This window comes from Archocentrus centrarchus, chromosome 16 (genome assembly GCF_007364275.1).
Source record: "Archocentrus centrarchus isolate MPI-CPG fArcCen1 chromosome 16, fArcCen1, whole genome shotgun sequence".
Taxonomy (NCBI): domain Eukaryota; kingdom Metazoa; phylum Chordata; class Actinopteri; order Cichliformes; family Cichlidae; genus Archocentrus; species Archocentrus centrarchus.
Genome location: NC_044361.1, coordinates 7,904,828 through 7,924,918, shown reverse-complemented (window position 1 = coordinate 7,924,918; position 20,091 = coordinate 7,904,828). Strand labels below are relative to the sequence as shown.

The 20,091-nt window shown below is 37.8% G+C and overlaps 1 protein-coding gene and 2 pseudogenes across 1 annotated transcript; all 3 read right to left on the bottom strand.

Annotated features, from left to right (window-relative positions):
• Nucleotides 1-2,595: 2,595 nt before the first annotated feature.
• Nucleotides 2,596-3,507, bottom strand: LOC115793980 (free fatty acid receptor 3-like). Its single transcript, XM_030749203.1, has one exon. It carries the CDS (start codon nucleotides 3,505-3,507, stop codon nucleotides 2,596-2,598), a length of 912 nt encoding a protein of 303 aa, XP_030605063.1.
• Nucleotides 3,508-5,571: 2,064 nt separating this feature from the next.
• LOC115793979 (myelin-associated glycoprotein-like) lies at nucleotides 5,572-9,077 on the bottom strand (annotated as a pseudogene).
• A 1,722-nt stretch (nucleotides 9,078-10,799) lies between these two features.
• On the bottom strand, nucleotides 10,800-18,126 carry LOC115794705 (sialic acid-binding Ig-like lectin 7; annotated as a pseudogene).
• Between the last annotated feature and the right edge of the window lie 1,965 nt (nucleotides 18,127-20,091).

The window sequence follows — 20,091 nt, the reverse complement described above, 5'->3', positions numbered from 1 at the left end:
CCCCTGGAAAAAAAAGTTTGCATGTTTGGTTGACTTTTAAGCATTCTGGGAGTTCGTGTCATCAGGGTTGTTCTACACACTGTCAAACAAAGCTAGAAGCTGATGTAGCATTTGGCTTTATTTTCTATTATTTCAAAAATAATTGTTTTAAAAAAAAGACTGACATTTATTACGTTTTCACGGGCTAATTCTGACTAGTTCCACAATCATTTTCACATCTTCACTCTGACCAATGCATTTATAAAGCTTAGCAAACACGCTGAGCGACCTCTGAACCACGAAGAAGCTTTCCTTCACTGTCATATCTTGTGACATGGCCGTGATGTTTTACTCAGCCGATCAATGACCGTTTGTGTGACAAGCTTGAAGATACAAATTTAAAATGGTTCCTTGCTAAGTTGTCTATTATGTGTACACATAATACAGTTTAATCCATTGAATCAAGAGTTTTTGAGACTGAAATATTCATAGGTGAATCTTAAGTGGCTTAAAAGACAAACAAAAACAAAACTTTTCTCTGAAATGGTGAGGTACAAGGACTGGACTGAAAAAGTGAAAAAAGCAACGAATGTCCAAGGAAAAACTTCGAAAGACCTTCAGAATGTTACACATTCTTCTGGGAGGAGACTTAATACTCATGTGGACAAACACATGTACAAGAACCAGAGAAAAGAGTGACCGAGAATGTAGAGGAGAACAGAAAGATGGCAGGTTGGAATCTGAGAGCATAGATGAGACCATGACACAGAAAACCTGGAGAACTATCGCTCAAGGCCACTTTAAAAAAAAGAAAAGAAAAAGAAAGCCTAGCCCCTTGGAAGCAAAATGTAAAGAAATGAGGGGTGACTCAAGATGTTTGCACAGCACTGTAAACATTACACGTACAGTAGCTGTCTGGCCGCAGAAACCCATGCCATAAAACACAGTTTTTTTCTGATCTTAATGTCAGAGGAGGTTTGGAACTCAGCCAGTATTGAGCCATCAGAGCATTCATGACTTTAGAGTTTAGAATCATTTGGCAATTAGTTTCTTACCAATGTACCACTAGATCTACTTTAACTTACTGTGTATTTTTTTTAACACGGTGGTTGCAATGGAAATTTTGCTGAGTGTACAGTGACAATAAAGTAATCTTATCTTATCTAGGGGTATGCTCTTTCACATCCAATAGCACTGTGATGTGCCATATACTGTTACCATATCATGTGTCATAGATTCAAATAAAATGTTTGCAAATGTAAAAACGGAGTAAAGTAAATTTAAATAAATTAGCTCAGAAGACCAGTGTGGTGTTTTGGACTTTGTGATTCTGCCATTTAATGTATTTTGAACAAGAAAAACGGTTCCACTTACATTAAAATTTCTATTTTATTTTTGGTAAACTTTTGTTTTTTATGAATCTTGCAGAAGCCCAGGAATGCAAATTAAATGTTTGCAACTGGACTTGCAAAAGGATTTGAGAAAATTTTACCAAACTGAACAAGGTGTCACAGTTTCACTTAGTGTAACAACAACACAATTCCACTTACATCAAATGCTTTCTTTGTTGACTTTTTTGATAAAAGCTTGGAACCCTGCAGAACACCAAATTTTGCTGTCATGCATTTGACATGTTGTTCGTCATCATCTCACCTTTAACTCGGAATACCGGGATGGCAGGCATGCTTTTATGATTCAATAACCAAATTAATGTATTCTTTTGGACTGCAGATTCACAATGTATGACGCACTGCATTTGCAATAATACAAAGTTTAAACAAAGTTCAGGGCCAGTGGAAAACGTACTTCACAACAGAAATTGTTGTGTGATATATACTTATATACATTAATGTTTAGCCTCATTGTGACCAAAAAACAAAACAAAACTGTAGTATACCACTAAACTGATCATTGCATTTACATATGACCTTCTTGTGAGTTTTGCATACTAGGTTATATAAATGAGTGCAGTTAATGTATGCTACAATATATTACTGTATCATGGTGATAGTAAAGAAAATCAGCTATTATATGAAACAGCTTTTAAAAATCCAGTAAAATAGTGACTGTTCCCAAATTACAATGCTTTTTTCTTTAAATTCCTTTGAATCAGAAATAAAATTCTGCCATATGAATACTTTTAAAGTTGCCCTCTCAACAAATATTTAATTTACCAAAAATGTGTCTTGTGTCATCATTTCATACTTAATGTGTGTGCATAAAAATATTGGTTTTGGTAATTAACAGCATAGTTCTTTCACAGAATGCATGAGTGCAGAAGAGTGGCTAATCCAAATTAAAGAAAAGAGGAAGTAATATAACAGAGCTGCATGGCTCATTTTACATTTTATAATTTTCACCTCTATAGAATAATAAAACAATAACGTATTGAAATCAATCATGTATCAAACATGTCTTTGCTTGTGGTAAAAAATGGGAAAAATAGCCTGAGTCGGAGTACACATTCTTAATGAATAACATTAGATCATCATCAGCAGTAAGCTTGGATATGTTAAAGGTGTCAGATGGTGCTGATTATGGGATTACATTTCTGATATTATATCTGTTTTTTTACAGTAAATAATAGAAATGAAACTATGTACTATTTCTGTACTCTTAGCTAGAGGTGGTGACCTTCCCTTGCAATTTTGAAACAATGAGCCACCACTCCCTGAAAATGAACTTTTCACTTGAGAATCGGAAGGTGGAGGAGGAAAAATAGAAGATGATGGGATCAATACAGGTGTTGAAACAGCTAAGCAGCAGTGTGTAGTATCTCCACTCCGGACTGTTTCCCTGGAAATAACCCACTATATGAGATAAATTGTACGGCAGAACACAAATGAGGAACACAGCAAGAGTCCCCAAAGCCATGCCCATGGCCTTCTGTTTCTGCATCTGGGATATATTGGGGCGGCTGTACAGAATCAAGATGCAGCGCAAGTAGCAGTAAATACAAATTAGAAGAGGTATGAGGCAGAGTACAAAGAAAAACTCCACACGTAGAGGCAGTAGGACCCCCAACTGCTTCTCTGTAAAGTGTTCATAGCATACACTGGAGTTTTTGCTGGCCAGAGATGGGTGGTGTTGGATGATGAAAGTGATGCTGCAGTGTGCTGCTGAGATCAGCCAAATAACAGAGCTAATAACAATTGCATACACGGGTTTATGCAGCTGATGATAGGTGATAGGGTATGCTACTCCTATGTAGCGGACCACGCTGACTGCCATCAGCAGGAAGGAGCTGGTGTAGATTGTGGAGAAAAAGATGAAGGAAGTGATGGAGCACATGAAGTTTGGCAGATTCCATTTCATACCAGATGCGGCCTCGTACATCTTGAGAGGCAGGATGATCAAGAAGAGCAGGTCGGAGACGGTCAGATTGAGCAGCAGGATGTCTGATAGAAGTGGCTTTGAGTGGATCTTCACACTAAATGCACAGAGAGCGATGAGATTGCAGGGGAAGCCGATCAGGAAGGAAATAATGTAAACTGAGAGAATGACCTCACTGCTCACTATGAACTCCATTGTGAACCTGAAACAAACAAAAAATTTTAAAAAACCACACACACATATTGATTAGAATTTTTGCGGTTAGACCGACAAAATGTAAAAATTATTTTATATATTTATACTCTGAAAAACTTTGTGTGCATGCATGTTGCGTAAAGAAGGAAGCAGCTTAGCTTTTTTCCCCTTCATATTATCTTAAAGTTTAAGACAATAAACCACCACTGAAACACAACTGGAACCTGCAATGAATCACACATTAACAGGTCCTGTAGGTTTACTTACATCATACATTTAGACTTCTATTACAGTTAAAGTGTTACATAAAAGACTTGATTTTTTAGAAATTAAATTTTCATGATGATTTTTCATCAATCGATAAGTTAAAAACCTCACTTGTGTTTATAATTCAATTTCATAACAATATGGATATAATTATTTATAAATGTAACTGCTGATGACTTACAAAGAAGGATCTTGTATACATTTTGTTTGATAAAGTAAATAATTTACTTACCGAGCAGTAGAAGATTTCCAAAATGCTGGGCCTAACTCAGCTGTCTTTCATCAAAGACTTCCAGGTTTATAACTTGTGAGTTTGAAGACGAGCTGATATAAAAATGATATGACATGTTTTTATCTAACTGACACACACATTCTAATGAGCTATAGCAGCCGTCGCTGAGTTAATATTAACTAAAATGCAAAACTGCAGTTGGCTTTTGTCCAGATAATCGGCTCTCTGTTAATTTAGGCTGGTCATAAAATAAGAATATCATGAAAATGTTGATTTATTTCAGTAATTCCATTCAAAAAGTTAAACTTGTATATTATATTCATTCATTCCACACAGATTGATATATTTCAAATGTTTATTTCTTTTAATTTTGATGATTATATCTGACAACTAATGAAAACCCCAAATTCAGTATCTCAGAAAATTAGAATATTACTTAAGACCAATACAAAAAAAGGAATTTTTGAGAAATATTGGCCAACTGAAAAGTATGAACATGAAAAGTATGAGCATGTACACCAGGGATACTCAACTTGATCTAGCCGAGGGCCACATTTGGAAAATGAGAAGTGGCCGAGGGCCAGTCATTAAACTACATTCATATAAAATGAGCAAACTTTAAAAAAGACTGATAGCTTGTGCTCATATTTTGATGCATTTTATTAGCTCCACTGCAATTCAGCAAGATATATTTTGAACCATCTTGAACAGCATAGCTGGATCGTTTCCTATTATGCAGGCAAATATTGGACAAATTCAAAAATGAAAATGATTATTAACAATTCTTAGGCATGAATGAACATGTTTCAGCTCTTTTGGTGTGAAAGCTGTTTATAAAATATATTAAACACATAACTGCACAGTGCAAGCCACCAAATGTTGGAATAGTTCAGAAATACAATTAAAATAAAAAGCTGCTTTACTATATTTCAGTTATTTTAAAGTTTGGAACAGACAGCACAGGTATGTAATCAGATGTTTATGTTTTAACCTCTTCATGCATCACATACTATTAGTTATTGACTACATGCTTAATGTGAGGTAACACATCTCATTTCCTTTGAGAGCTTACTGAAGTTTGGTTTCTGAGAGGTCAAGGCAATATGCAAGCACTGGTTGAGATGTGAGTCGGTGAGGCTATTGCGCTTTTTGTCCTTAATTAGATTCATCACTGAAAACCCCGACTCGCATATGTAAGTGGATCCGAACATTGTCAAAATGTATATAGCGAGTCTTTTAGAGTTCGGATACTGATGAACAGAGTGTGCCCAAATTCACACAGTCTCTCTCTCTGAACTTGGCTTTTAGGACATCATTAGCCTGCATCTGGACCAGTTCCAGCTGGAAAGCGCCCTCGCTGATAGCAGGCACAGCGTTTATTGCATCTGCTGGGCAGCTCCCGGTGACAGCAACGGCGAACGGGTTGCGCACAAACAGTAGCAGTTGCTGTGGGATTTTGAAGTTGTGAAACCGCGATCTGAAGTTCTCTGACAGATTTTTTAACAGTGCTACCATTCGTGACAGCACAATCCCATTTGTAGGAACCCTGTTAGCATTAATAACAGTTAACACTGCAAGCGGAAATAAAGATAGACACATATATGTTGAAAAATATCACTGGTGCTTTTGCAAAACCACACACAAGTCTAACAGAACTATGAAAAAGAAAGCTGTAGAGTGCAAAAATATTGCACTGACATGCACCAATAAGAAGACTGTACTGCTCCAGCTATTTTGGCTGGACGCACAGTTGTATGGAACCTACTATGCAAGACAGCAGCCAATTTCCTCTGGTTAGCAGTTTAGATAGAGCTCCATGTTGCAATGCAGACCCTGTGGGAAGTCAAATGTATGGTTTTAATATTTTTAGATGTTTGATGAATAAAAAAAATGTCAGAAAATATCCAGTTGTCCAGCAGTAAAGAGTATACAGTCAGATTTGAGTCATTTGATTCTGTGGTGACAAGGACTACATCAACTTCCATTCTGACCCATTGCCTTTGGTTTTATGCTTGAAATGAATGATGGTTTGTGATGAAACTCCCCTGACCTTTGCCACTGGTTGCATGTCACTTTTGCTTTGGAGAGGTGTTGCACTGTTCTGGTGCTGGTGAGGTCTCTCTAAACTTTCAATTTCTTCCAGGAAATCATTGTCATAAACACAAGAAAGTCTTTCCATCTCCAGGCTTCTGTCAGGTCTCTGTAGGCCTGATGGTGTGTCTTTATTTTGTGATCTATCAAGAGTCACCCAGAAACTTTAAACATCTCTGCTCATTTAGATATACCCCATCTTATTTCTTCTTCCCCACAACAATATTTCTTCGATTTTTGTACACATATTTAATGTCTTACAGAAGAGACTGTTCCAATAAGACAGGCTCATATTTTCTTTCACTTCACTTATTGCATACTGTCATATCAATATAACTTAAGTAGCTAATAAATAAGAATGATAGTTTTCTTTACCTCTGACAAACGCTGTATCTCTGTTCTTGTTTAATATCATTCTCAAAATTTTGTGACCTAAAAAGAAATGTAAAGTTTGTTTTGAATTTAGCAAAAGTAAGATACATGTTTGACAAGTATTTAACAAAAATTTACAAATCACCAACCTGGGATATTTTCTGTAAATGAAGACAGCACATCCAAACAGCAAAGCGATTCCCAGGAGAATGAACCACAGGAGCCAAGAGACTGCAAAACAAACAAAACTTATTAAGTAAAAATGTATCCCTATATGTACATGTCCACACACACACACACACACACAGTCTTTATCTTGAGCTTGACTTACATGACCCTGACTCTGTAGACATCTGTTTAGTGTAACTTCCGAGTCGGTTCGTGGCTGTGCAAGATACATTGGTCTGGGTTTTAGCTGGAATCTGTATTTCCACAGACACTGCATGTTTCTTATTAGTGAATGCAGAGGCGAATGAAGACAAAAGAGTGTAATTTCCATCAATAATCCAGTCTATAGAAGCATTAGGGGATGCCTCAACTGAACAGACACACCTCAGAACATTTCCCTTCAGGTGGCACAAGGACTCAGGTAGGATTACCGGGGGATCTAAAAAGACCAAAGACAAATATTAATACTTGAGATTTATTTAACATTTATTTGTTAAAAAAAATTCTCAGAAGACACTGCATGATGTATCTGACAGACGATACGATAGCTAAAGACTAGCTTCTGGTAGAGATAAAAGTTAGTCAAATGCGTCTTAGCCAGTAGGAGTGTTGAGGTTTTAGAAGCTTAAAATTTTCTAATGCAAAACAAAAAAAAATAGCAGATAAACAAATATACGATAAATATAAATGTCCTACAACGCTTAACAACAGTAAGTTAATGAAATATTATAGATTACATTGTTAAGTGATCATGCATGTAAACAATCCCACTGGAGATGCAGTAACATCTCCCACAGAACTATAATTTCCTTAAATGGCAGCTATTACTGCATGAACATATTTGGTAACTGGAAAATGTAGCAAGTGATGACCTTTGTCAAATCAATTTATCAGCAGAGGATCACACAAACAGCTAATGCTGTGACATAGCCACAGTTCACATTAGTATTAATTATGGGAAGCATAGTTTACCAAACTAATTTCTAGTACAAGGTAGGATTATTTTTTTACACTGAACATCCAGATCCACCCAGATGGACTGCTGCTCTCCAAGGTCATTGAGAGCCATGCAGGACAGAGATGTATCTCGTGTAATGTTGTTGAAGGACATTTTACTCTGAGTTGAATCTAACTTCTTATTCTGGTCTAACTGCCTTATAAACCACGAGTATGTGTGTGGCGGAGGGTTACTATTGGCAGCACAGTCAATGGTGATGCTGCCACCTTCCACCACATCTTTCTTTTCCATTTCCAGAGTCACAGTGACTGGCTTGTCTGTGGATGTAGGAATGCACTTTAAGTGAAATAAATGTACTACTGCTATTTACTGTATTTTGAACAGACATGTTGTTTTACTTACATGAAATGTCAAGAGTCATACGTTGACTATCCGTTGTAAAGGTTCTGAACTTTGCAGAACAGCTAATCCCACTGTTATGCATTAGATGGGTTGCTAGTCCACGCAGTGTCTTTTGGTAGAACCATTGCCCCTGCACTTCCATGCTGGAATCCACTGAAGTGTAGCTTTCTGGAAACGTGTTCAAGTTCCACTGAAGTGATGGAGGTAAGTGAGGGCAAGAGTAGGAAATACTGCAGTCAGCCAGGAAAATATCCCCTTCCACTAATTGCCTCTGAAGGGAGATTATGGGAGCGCTTCTGTCTAGAAGTCCAAAAAAAGTGCAATATAAAGAAATTGTATGTAGAAGGCTATCATTACATTTACAACTGTGTAAATAACATGCATACTGTATGACAAAATGCTATTAGGTTTTCCTTTTACATTACAACAAACACAGTTTATGTAAGGTGAATTTTGATGCAGTCGCAGTAAAGTCATCAATTTAATATTGTGAAAGTACATCTTTAAGTATACAGTATGTAAACCTACAGGATGCTGAAATAACATTTTAAGTTTTCCAAATTATTTCTTTACTGTTTTTTAGGTTTTCTGATTTTTTAAATTTTTTATCAAACTCCTGAAAGGTCTCAGAATAAAGGCAACATGGAAGTCTACCAATATTCACTTACCAACAAGGATAGTTACAGTTTGATTATAGAATTTCTGAGTTGTCTGAGAGTCTGGATCGATCAACACATAAACGCGTAGGTGGTTGTCAGCTCCGCTCACATCATCAATCATCAGGGTGCAGTTTCCCTCTGCAGCTTCGCCCAATACTTTGGTGCGTCCTCTGAACTGGCGTTCCACTTTATGAGGATGAAGTCCATCATAAACAACAGGATACTTCATATTATCGTACTTGTACCAGATGACTCGTTGATGAGGTTCTGTCTGACATGGCACCACAACACAGCTCCCTTCCACAGCAGTAACTGTTTCGGGTACCCTAATGCTCCAGCATTTCACCTGCTGGAGAACTGAGATGCCTCAAAGGGGTGAGTGAAAATGTATTAGAGAAGATGGTAAACATTAGAATACCATAAATGCTGCAGTTTATGTGCACTGTAATCATATCTTTGGTGATGAATAATAAAATAAAATATGTGACACACAGCTGGAAACTCTGATGCACAGAGAGATGCTATTGTGAAAGCTGGCTAACCACTAAAGCTCAGGTTTGCTGCAGCATCTAGAGGCATCAGCAGCATAAAAATAACAACCACCACCAGTGACATCTCAGAAAGGAACCTGCTGCATGATGGTAAAGAAGTTATAGGATATTTTGTTTTCCTGTAAAATACAAATTCTAAAATATATACATTACTTTAATTGATTAAAGTATTACTAAAGATTAAATTGATATGGTTACACAATTAGGACTTCAATTCAGGTTATCAAAGAGACCAAAAACATTGCTACAGGAAGATAATACAGTAATACTTTGAACTATGCAATTTTGATGCTGTTTTTGTTTTCTTTTGTTTGTTTTCTCCCATTCATCTGGCATTTTAGTCATTTTCAGATGACACTAATTGTTATTATACTGTATTATCTATTAAAAATGTTACTCAGCAACAGAACCAGAGATAGAAGCAGGTCATTATTACCAGTAATCAAGCTCAGCAGTGTAAAGAGATGAACAGCCTCCATGAAAACAGTAGTTTACAGCGTCCAGGGAGTCCACCTTTACCTTTTAATTTCTGAAACACAGTAGCTGTAAAAATGTTTTTATATTAGATCACAACACAAAAAACAGCTGCTGAGCAGGTGTTTAGTGTTGTAGTTGGTTTTCCCCATACTAGAGTCCTCAAATACTTCCAGGTTGACTAAAGTACAACAAAGCTTGAACTTTAAATAAATAATCAGTTCTTCAGAAAGCAAGTACAGAAACGTACCAGGGCAGTCGAGCTGCTGCTTCAGTGTCTCTGCGAAGGCTCTTAGTCTGCTTCATTGCTTAAGTCCACCTTTTTACCACAACCTAATCCCTCTACAACCCTCTGCGCTATTCAGCCTCAAACAGGAAACTTGCTGAGCTCATTTAAGGCAGTCAGGCTGAAGAATGAGAAACCCTGAAAGAGAGGCTCTGTTGCATTTCTCCAAATTTCTAGTTCACTTCATGAGTTGTTGAACATTAAATTCAGAAGCAGAGCGCTGAAGCTGCTTCAACTGCTCTGCTGATAATACTCCTCACACTACACCTTTAATGCAGACACACTAGTAAGCATGCATGGAAGAAATCTGCAACTAGCTCCTCCAAAACAAATGCATTGTTTTTTTTCTGTCCTGTATTAAAATTATGTATTCAGTCTTTGTTTATTCATTATTTAACTAAAAACTACACTAAGAAAGAAATGACAGTGAGCCTTCAGAATTCAAACCAGGTGATGGAGCATGAAACAGATGAATTTTTGGCACACAATGCAAAATGCTGTGCAATTAACAACAGCCACTCAGTGGAATGATGTCAAGTTGTCTCTGGAAATAGAGGACAGTGGTATAGAAAAGAGCAAGACCAACTACATATCTGCCAGTCGGTCACTCCCATATAGTCTTTGGTAGTAAGTCAATACCTACTGAGAGATGAAGAAAATGAAAGAAACCCCACGAGGATCTCAAAAGTACCAAACACATAAAAAAGATAAATCCAAAAAAAACAAAGAAAAACAAAAAAAACACAACAAACTAAGATCACAAGGTACTTCATTTTTAAAATGTTTTCCAAACTACTTTTTAAAAAAACCCCACTAAGAAAAGAAACATTAATCACTTACACATTGTTTAATATAAATATAGCCTACAACAAGATAGAAAATTAAATCAGGCACAGCTGACTCTTAATCATCTTAGTACTTTTCATAATTGTCATATCTGGATGTCATAATATCAAAATACTGTTGTAACGCCAAGATGAACCTGAGCGGCAAGGCTTTAAATCATGGGAGGCAGACTTTGTTTTTATACCCCATTTTCCATTTTATTTCTCAAGCTCAATTTAGACAATTAACTCCATTGCCCTGTGAAGCAGGTGTGACCTTTCCAGCAACCCAACCAAGTACAAAAGAGAGAAGAGCCCCAACCATCAAAAGACAAAACCCCTTTATACACAGCTGCTGATGAGCCACACCTTGCTCCACAACTTGCAGGAGTACCACACATTTTAACAACAATAAAATACAAACAGTCAAACAACAACATTTACAATTAAAACCATCACCCCAACATCTCCATAACCCAATATCTACAATAAAACCAGATACCCCTACAAAACACCTAAACCTATACCTCAAAAATCCCAAACAACTCCCCCACCTAATTTCCTCCTTGGTCTCTCCTGGAAACTTTAAATAGTGTTCAGACCCCCGGGGACACATTTGCCTGAAACACCCTGGAAGGACAAAGGAAGAAACAGGTGAGTGATTGCTACACCACAAACCACTTGCACTATATCTGTATAAGTTAAACACACACACTTTTCTTAACCACAGGTCAATTATAATTATGGCTAACACTAATTTTTTATTTTGCAGCATCTGCCTGCCACACACCGAGTAACTGCTCACGTGCCTGGAAGACAGAACAATATCAATTATTAAAATACTTAATAAAGAATAAATATTTAGGAGTCCTTATTTTTTGAGTGTATGTCAAAAAGTGCCAAGTGCTACTAAAGTGCAAAAGGTGTCCCAACATTTACTACCCAAAACCATACACATAATATAAACGAGTAACGAAAACCCTCTTCGTTACAACTGTAAATATATGAATATCTTGTAAATACACAGTGTGTAATTGGATACACAACTAATATTAATAATTCTTATTTTCCTACAATTACATGTCAAAATATCAATGTTAAAATGTTTGAGAAAGTATAAGCACATTCACGTCAAGGCATGCAAAAGAAAGACTGTAAGTTAAAATAGAGAAGAAACTGCATCATCATCATCATCATCATAATAATAAGACTCAGGTGTTTGTTGTTACTGATGTTCAGTTACCAAGCAACGATATTCTACAACTTCTGAGTGATCTGCAAACATTGTGCTTTTTATCATCTTACAGATTTTCATAACTGAAGGTTTCAAAAAACAAAAATATTCATTGTATTTGACAAATTTGGTCAGAAATGGCTAGAGCACAGAGTATATATAAAATACACAGGAAATACAGTATTTCCTGTTGGTTTCTAAGCTCTGCATTTTAATGCTTGCTTTGCACCATCAACCACAGGAAGGCTTTTTCACACCACATATAATACTAGACTAACACTCAGACTACTGCTCAGAGTACAGTCTGTATGTTGCTGGCTAATGATAACCGTTTCCGACAGTTCCCCTTTGACCAGCCTTTCAAATTACTTCATGATATCAGAGAGACTGGTCTGAAGCACTCAGAATTTTAGGTGTGTCAGCTGTGGTGGTGGTGAACCAGTTTTTGACTGTTTCGAACATTAAATACTGTGCCCGACAAGCTTGTGACCCAAATAAAGGGAATGTAATTGTGTTTCTGAATGTCCTCGTTTGACTGAAGACATTCAGAGAACAGTGCTGTGAAAAAAGCATTTTCCAGCTTCCTGATTTCTTATTTTCTTGGATAGTTTTTTTCCCCCCTTAATAAATAAGACAATCATATAAAAACTGTATTTTGCATTTATCTTTGTCTAATATTAACATGTAAGTGTGACAAATGTGCAAAAAAGAAACCAGGAAGGGGGGCAAATACCTTTTCACAGTACCGTATATCTATTTTTGAATAGCACTCTCTTTTTTAAATTTCACTTGAGCATAGTGACACTCCACTTCCTTGCTCACATTTTTAGGCTCCACTTTCATCATACAGGCTTCCCATCTCTAGTGCATTGCTGACAAAATTCCTGTTAATTCCCCCCTCCATGCTGTTCTCCTCTTCCAGATAAGAACTGCCACGCGTCACGGAGGTTTTTTTCTTCTTTTTCTTGCTCTTGGTCTTCCAGTTCACATCAGAGTAAATCACTTCACACATGTCCCCTTTTTCCCTGAGTTTTCACTTCCTCCTTCTGCATTGTTTGGCCCAAAACCTGGAAAGTTGGTGTTGCTTGGCTCAGCAATGGTTGCAGGGTAGGCATGTTCAGCCCCTCTCAGCCCATCAGTGTTTGCATAAATACACTCGTCTGTTGTGTTTGGTGCCTACAATTACATAGACAGTATCAATGGTAAAGATAATCTACTCCTCCCTGTATAATTTAAAAGAATCAGACTTTGGCAAAAGAAAGTCAAAGTACCTCATTTTTTTTCTTGTTTGAGGGTGACTTGACGCAATTGTGCGGTTTTCATCTGATAACTGACCTTTAGGTTTACAGTGATTCTTCTGAGCCCTGAAAAAATAAATACAACATCAAGCATGTATGATTATAATTCATACATTGATTTGTCACTGTTCACAGGATGAATTCACAAGAGCCGCTGAAACACAGTGTCATCAGATCAACCACCTCTACAAAGGTGGGTTATGATAGATTAGCTTTCACCTAGCAAGCAATAATTCAGCTGTAAAGCATTACTGAATATTAACAGACAAAAGACTTGATAATGAAAACGTGTTAAAATAAGAAGCACTCCCAACCTGCTCCAAGGCAGCTCACTCTCTGGGCAGTATTTAGTTTTAAGGGAACAAAATTGTATTTTGTATATATTCATTTTGTTTTCTTTGTTCTTTTAAAATGCATTTTAAGAAGTTTGCACTTGTTATTACTGTACTGCAAAGTGCAGGCTTTTGGCTTTTTGACAAAACGTGATCTGAAAAGAAGACTGAAGACTTTTCCAAAAACACAAAATACAACAGAGCTGGGCCGGAACCAAGAATGCAAACTAGGATCACGGTAAAACATGGAACACTGGAGCACACAGCACTGAGGGAAGATGCAAGAAAAATAGCAGGAGACAGAGACAATATACATATGGGAGGAGAGATAACAGATGGGAAGTACGGCTCTAAACTCCAGACCTAGAGAGGCAGGGGAAGTAAACACAACACAAGCCACAGAAACAACAGTTATGAAACAGGAAGACAACTGAACAGGAAACAAGGGTTAACTGACATAGGAGAGAACAAAAGGACTGCGCAGGGACCCACTGAAAGACAAAAGTGGATGAAAGTGGGACACCAAGGGACAAAAGGGAACTAATTAGAAACCACCTGCATGTCAACAGTAACTAAAACTAACAAGAACTGAACTCAGAGGAATATGTTAAATCCATGCATTATTTTTTCTGATGGATGAAGGCCCAAACAAACACAGTAATTATCTGTATTCAGTCAGAGATTGAAAAGCTGGCCAAGTAAATTGTGCAAATTTGCTTAAAAAGTTTGAGTCTTAAGTTGTCTACATACCTGATAACAAACAGCAGAACACATATTAGTACTAGCAGTAACGCTGCAAGAGTGGAGATGATCACTGGATACAGAACTGGATAAAAAAAAAAGGTTTTTGTAAAGAATTCAACTTGGCTAGGATCTAACTTGTATATACTGCTCAAAAGCTTAAAGTAACACACTGAAAACACATCAGATGTCAAAGGCAAAACAAAATCATGCTGGATATCTACACTGACATGGACTGGGCAACGTGTAAGCAAGGATGACAGACCGTTTGATGGAACCAAAAATTATCAACCTACAGATGGCTGAATTCAGATACACCCTGAAATCCAGGTGAAAAAAAATGATGTGACAGCCTGGTATATTTTGCCTAATTATATTTCAGCAACTCAAAATGGTACTCAGGAGTTTGTTTGGCCCCTACATGCTTGTATACATGCCTGACAACCAGAACTAGACCAGGGTTTCACTGAGCTCCTGGACAGTGTGTGGTGCAACCTGACAGTGTCAGATGAACCAAAACATAATGTCCCAGATAAGATTTAGGTCAGGCTAGCATGGGAGCCAGTCAGTGGTATCAGTTCCTTCATCCTCATGAACTGCCTGCAGACGCTTGTCACATTATTGTGCACCAGGAAGAACCCAGGACCCACTGCACCAGCACAGGGTCTGACTATGTGTCCAAGGATTTTATCCCAGTACCTAACGGCAGTCAGGGTGTCGCTTCCTAACCTGTACACGTCTGCGTGTCCCTCCATGGATATGCCTCCCCAGACCATCGCTGACACAACTCCAAACCGTTCAGGCTGAACAATTTTACAGGCAGCATAATGTTCTCTATGCCTTTCCAGACCCTTTCATGTCAGTCACGTGCTCAGGCTGACACGCTATAAAGTACATTATACCACTGACTAAGGTTTCAGATAGCCTTGGTCTCCACTGCAGCATGCATGCAGGTTAACCAGTTATATTTACAAGTGCACAAATGACAGACCTTGATGTTCTGCAGAGGTGTTTAAAGAAAATCGCTGAGTGGCAGATCCCAGAGAGTTGAAGCTGCGACAGTGCAGGGTGGAAACATCCCTCTTATGTGGCTGATTCAGAGTGAAGAAGCTCCTCAGAACTGTGCTGTTTTGAGTTTCACTGAATATTTCAGATTTGCCAGACTGATTGACAGGTAGCCCATTCAAATACCACTGCACAGTGGGATGAGGGTTTCCCACAGTCTCACAGGAACAGTTGACCTGACCTGAAGATTTGACACAATCAGATGAGAGCAGGATCTGTGGAGGAACTGTCATTGAAAGAGAGAGAGAGAGAGAGAGAGAGGAGTCAGTCAAAGGCACGGGGAATAAATTTAACAAAAATTCCTGAAAATACTTAAGGACAAAACAATTGATAAAAAGTTGTGAGTGAAGATGGTCATGAGTCAAAGTGAAATCCTTTATGAACACGGGATACTTTATCACTGACATATTTCACTGACTTCAAACTAATTTTCAAATTTCAAAGTCAGTCAAGTAAGGTTTTAATATTTAAATATGTGCGTCCCCCATCAATTCTGCCAGTGTGTGTGTTTGTTTTGTTTGGCTCCTGCTTCAGCTTAAGCAAAGTTTTTTTTTCTTTTGTTTTGTTTTTTCCAGTCTGCCTTCAGAGTCCATCTCTGCACAGGATCCCTGACAGAATCAGATTTACATTCTGTAGAGGCCAATACACAATCCTATGAAGTATGTTCAGGTCATTTTGAGGAATGTGTCTCTTATTTAAGTTGTTTTCTTATAAATGATGATGTGCTGTGTTAGTCTGGTTGAAATAGTAACATCATTTGTGTTGTATATATTAGCTAGGATAGCAGTTTAGGAATGCTGACACTTTTTTGTTCCTTTACAACCCCCCCCCCAAAAAAAATTGTATTTCTATTGATGACTATTCAAAAAGTGTGTAAATTTCAGGATATGTAAAAGAGATATGAAATGTGACATTTACACTGAACATCTATTTTCATGTTGCTGGAATGTCCACCTCCAATCTCATTTTCAGCCTTGCAGAAAAAATGACTGTTGACTTCAATATTTAAAATAGATCCAGTTCAAGTTAAAGTCTCCTGGTCTCCATCAGCTCTGTACCAGCTGTAGTTCCTTACTGCTGGGTTAGCATTACTGCTGCATGTCAGAGTTAATGTTCTGTTCTCTGGTTGTGGACCAGAGGGACTGACTGAAATTCTGACATCTCTGGGTGGAAATAGTGTTCGTCTGTGATATCCACAGCAAAATTTAAAAAATACACGAAGATAATTTTTTAAAATGTAATATTGTGTAAGAAAAAGAGCACAGCTCCTTTTGCACTCTGACTGTACTGTTAGTGGAACAACTCACTGCAGACCACAAACCCAAGTGACAAAGGCAACATTTGTCTGCAAGTCTGCTTTCATGTTTCAGCATCTAAAGGTTACGCAAGCTCATGTGTGAACTAAAAAAACACAATAATGTGTGAAAAGTACACAATAATATGATGTGAAAGAAAAACTGTAGGTTACACTTTAATCAGCTGTGAAATGTGATTCACTAGATGTGATTTTGTTTAAATATAAGTCAGTAGAGAGTCAGAGAGTTCCTGGAGAAGTTTATAACAGAACTACGTATGTACAGTATTAGCAGACATTTTAGATCCTGTCAGGATGACCTGTTGTTCACTTAGATGATTAAGATAATCATGCAAAGCAATCAGTAATTACTTGAAAAGAAAAGTTTGCAAATATATCATTAAGTCCAAACTTTTAAAGCCTCCATTATATTTTACTAACCCAAAGATATTATAATAGCATAATAACGAAAACAATTATTTAACTGAGTAATTGTTTTCATCTAATTTAAACCAAGTAAAGAAAAGTCAGTCAGTAGCAGTAACATTTCATTTTAGAAGAGAACAAACTCACATGAAATAACAGGAGTTAAACTTGCTTCATTAGCAGCATCAGAGCTGCCATCTTGTTTCCTGTAGACTGCAGTACAGGAGATCTTCTTTCCATGATGGAGGTGAGAAGCAGTGAAATTCACAACAGAGGTCTTGACTTTAGTTTTGTCCTGATTCTCCTGCAGTGTCTCCTGACTCTGACCCAGGTCAGGGGTCCAGGTCAGAGCTGGAGGATGAGACCAACATGGAGCTGGAGCAGAGCACCTCAGACTCACTGAGGTTCCCTCCTTCACCTTCAGTGTGGATGGAGTCAGAGTCAGTGAGGGAGGAGCAGCTGGTGGGAAGACAATAAACAAATGAGCAGCAATTCCTTTCAGGGTTTTTATGCTTTGTAAATCAAGTGAATTCAGAATAAAGTCAGAGCAGCTCCACAAGTGTCATTTGTTCATGAATCATCTGGAAATGGATATAAAAACTTACCTGTGATTGAAATATCTACAGCTTGATTAAAAGTGTATTTCAGATCATTTTCACAGTGCACTCTGAAGTAGTATTTACTGCTTTGAGCAAGACTTGCAGTGTTGAAAGTTGTGGTGCAGTTTTTCTTTGTTAAGTCTCCTGTCATTTCTTTAGCTGCAATTAGTTTTACATTTGCACTGGTAAATGAAAGTATATTGTGCCAATATGCTACACACTGATCATTTAAGTCGTTGTCATGTTTGGTTTCTACATCAAAGGAGCAGGGGATGGTCACACAGGATCCACTCAAAGCCTTTATACTCTGTGGCATTGTGACTCCGAACGATCCACACAGACCACCTGAAACACAACACAATGATTTATAAAGAAGAAATGAAAAACTGTAATTTACAGCAACAGCTTTTATCCCTGTTGTTTTTCTCCAAAATTATAACTCTTAAAAAAGGCATTAATGTGTTAAATTCAGATACTAATAAATATTACAGGTAAATACTAATAATGGACAGGCTCACTTGTTTGCTGCATCTTTCATTTTAAGCAGTGATATCATAGACACTGATATACTAACATGTAAAATGTTTTAAATTAGCTACAGTATATTTTATTAATAATAATAATAACATAATATTGTTTATAAAAAGCAGATGTTGATTTTCTTGCACTCACCCTGCAGCAGAGAACTAATGAGAATCAGGCTCAGGTTGCAGCCACTTTGTTGCAAAAACGTGACGTTTAAAGAAATCTGAAGTTTACACATGAAACAATTTACATGATTATTTGTTCACCATTATCAGTGAAAGGTTGTTATGGTGGAAAGTGACAGTGAAGAAGTTTGAAATAAATTGTGTATTTTATTGTAATGTTTTGAAATAAACACAATTTGTGTTTCTGAAACACTGAGGAGGAAAAATCTGCTGAACACAGTAAATTAATGTCTCAAAATTTAGAAAAAGATAACCCCTCAGCTTCTTCCAGTGGAAATTTTACCTTTTCTTTAGTTTTGTCCAGACTTTGAAAAATATGACGGTTACTCTCAGCAGCAGTGAATCAAAGAATTAATAAAAATCATGTCGTCTTTGGTTAAAACTCTGATATTTGTGCCATATTAAAGACATGAACTTACATTCTGACAAGGTCCGTAGAGTGATGGTTATGAAGTATGATCTGCAAGATATGAGTTTTTTAAGAAGTGTTCAAAATGTATATAAAATGAGGAACAAACACAAACGGCACTGTGACTGTGAAAATGAGTTAGCAGAAGTGACTGTAAACAGAACCACCTTCTTTTCTGACTAAGATCTCAGCCGCACATCTTGCACCACGAAACAACACTGTAACCACTACCGCAGTGGAGCCACTTGGTGTTGGCTCTCACTGCGGTATTGTATCACTTCCTGTTCCTGTTTCGGAGCACAGTGTTTTGCTGTCCTGTTAGCTGTTATATCTGTATAACTCGATTTATCTGGATAATAACATATTTTAGGTGTAATCTTCACCTACTTTAAATAGCATACTCTTTGCTGAATCACCTGTATTCACATTACTCACTTTATTTGTTTTAGAAATTCGCTAGCTTAGCTCAGCTGATAGCTTAGCCCTTAGCCGACTCACTACCAGCATGGCTTCTTTCTCCTGTCTCTCCTGCACTTTCCTGCTCTGGGTGTCACATGTTAGTTACTCCTCGGCCTCCTTTAGCAGTAACGGTACTTGTAATAAATGTAGTCTGTTTGTAGCTCTGGAGGCCAGGCTTTCTGAATTGGAGACTCGGCTCCGCACCCTGGAAAATCCTACATCTAGCCAGGCCCCTGTAGCGGGTGCGGACCATGGTAGCTTAGCCGCCGTTAGCTCCCCCCCAGCAGATCCCGAGCAGCAGGGAAAACAGGCCAGCTGGGTGACGGTGAGGAGGAAGCGTAGTCCTAAGCAGAAGCCCCGGGTACACCACCAACCTGTTCACGTCTCTAACCGTTTTTCTCCACTCGGCGACACACCCGCCGAAGAACAAACTCTGGTTATTGGCGACTCTGTTTTGAGAAACGTGAAGCTAGAGACACCGGCGACCATAGTCAAATGTCTTCCAGGGGCCAGAGCAGGCGACATTCATGGAAATTTGAAACTGCTGGCTAAGGCTAATCGTAGATTTGGTAAGATCGTTATTCACGTCGGCAGTAATGACACCCGGTTACGCCAATCGGAGGTCACTAAAATTAATATTGACTCGGTGTGTAACTTTGCAAAAACGATGTCGGACTCTGTAGTTTTCTCTGGGCCCCTCCCCAATCAGACCAGGAGCGACATGTTTAGCCGC

Coding starts and splice junctions, on each gene's coding strand:
- LOC115793980 (XM_030749203.1), bottom strand. CDS start 3,507: ATGGAGTTCATAGTGAGCAGTGAGGTCATTCTCTCAGTTTACATTATT.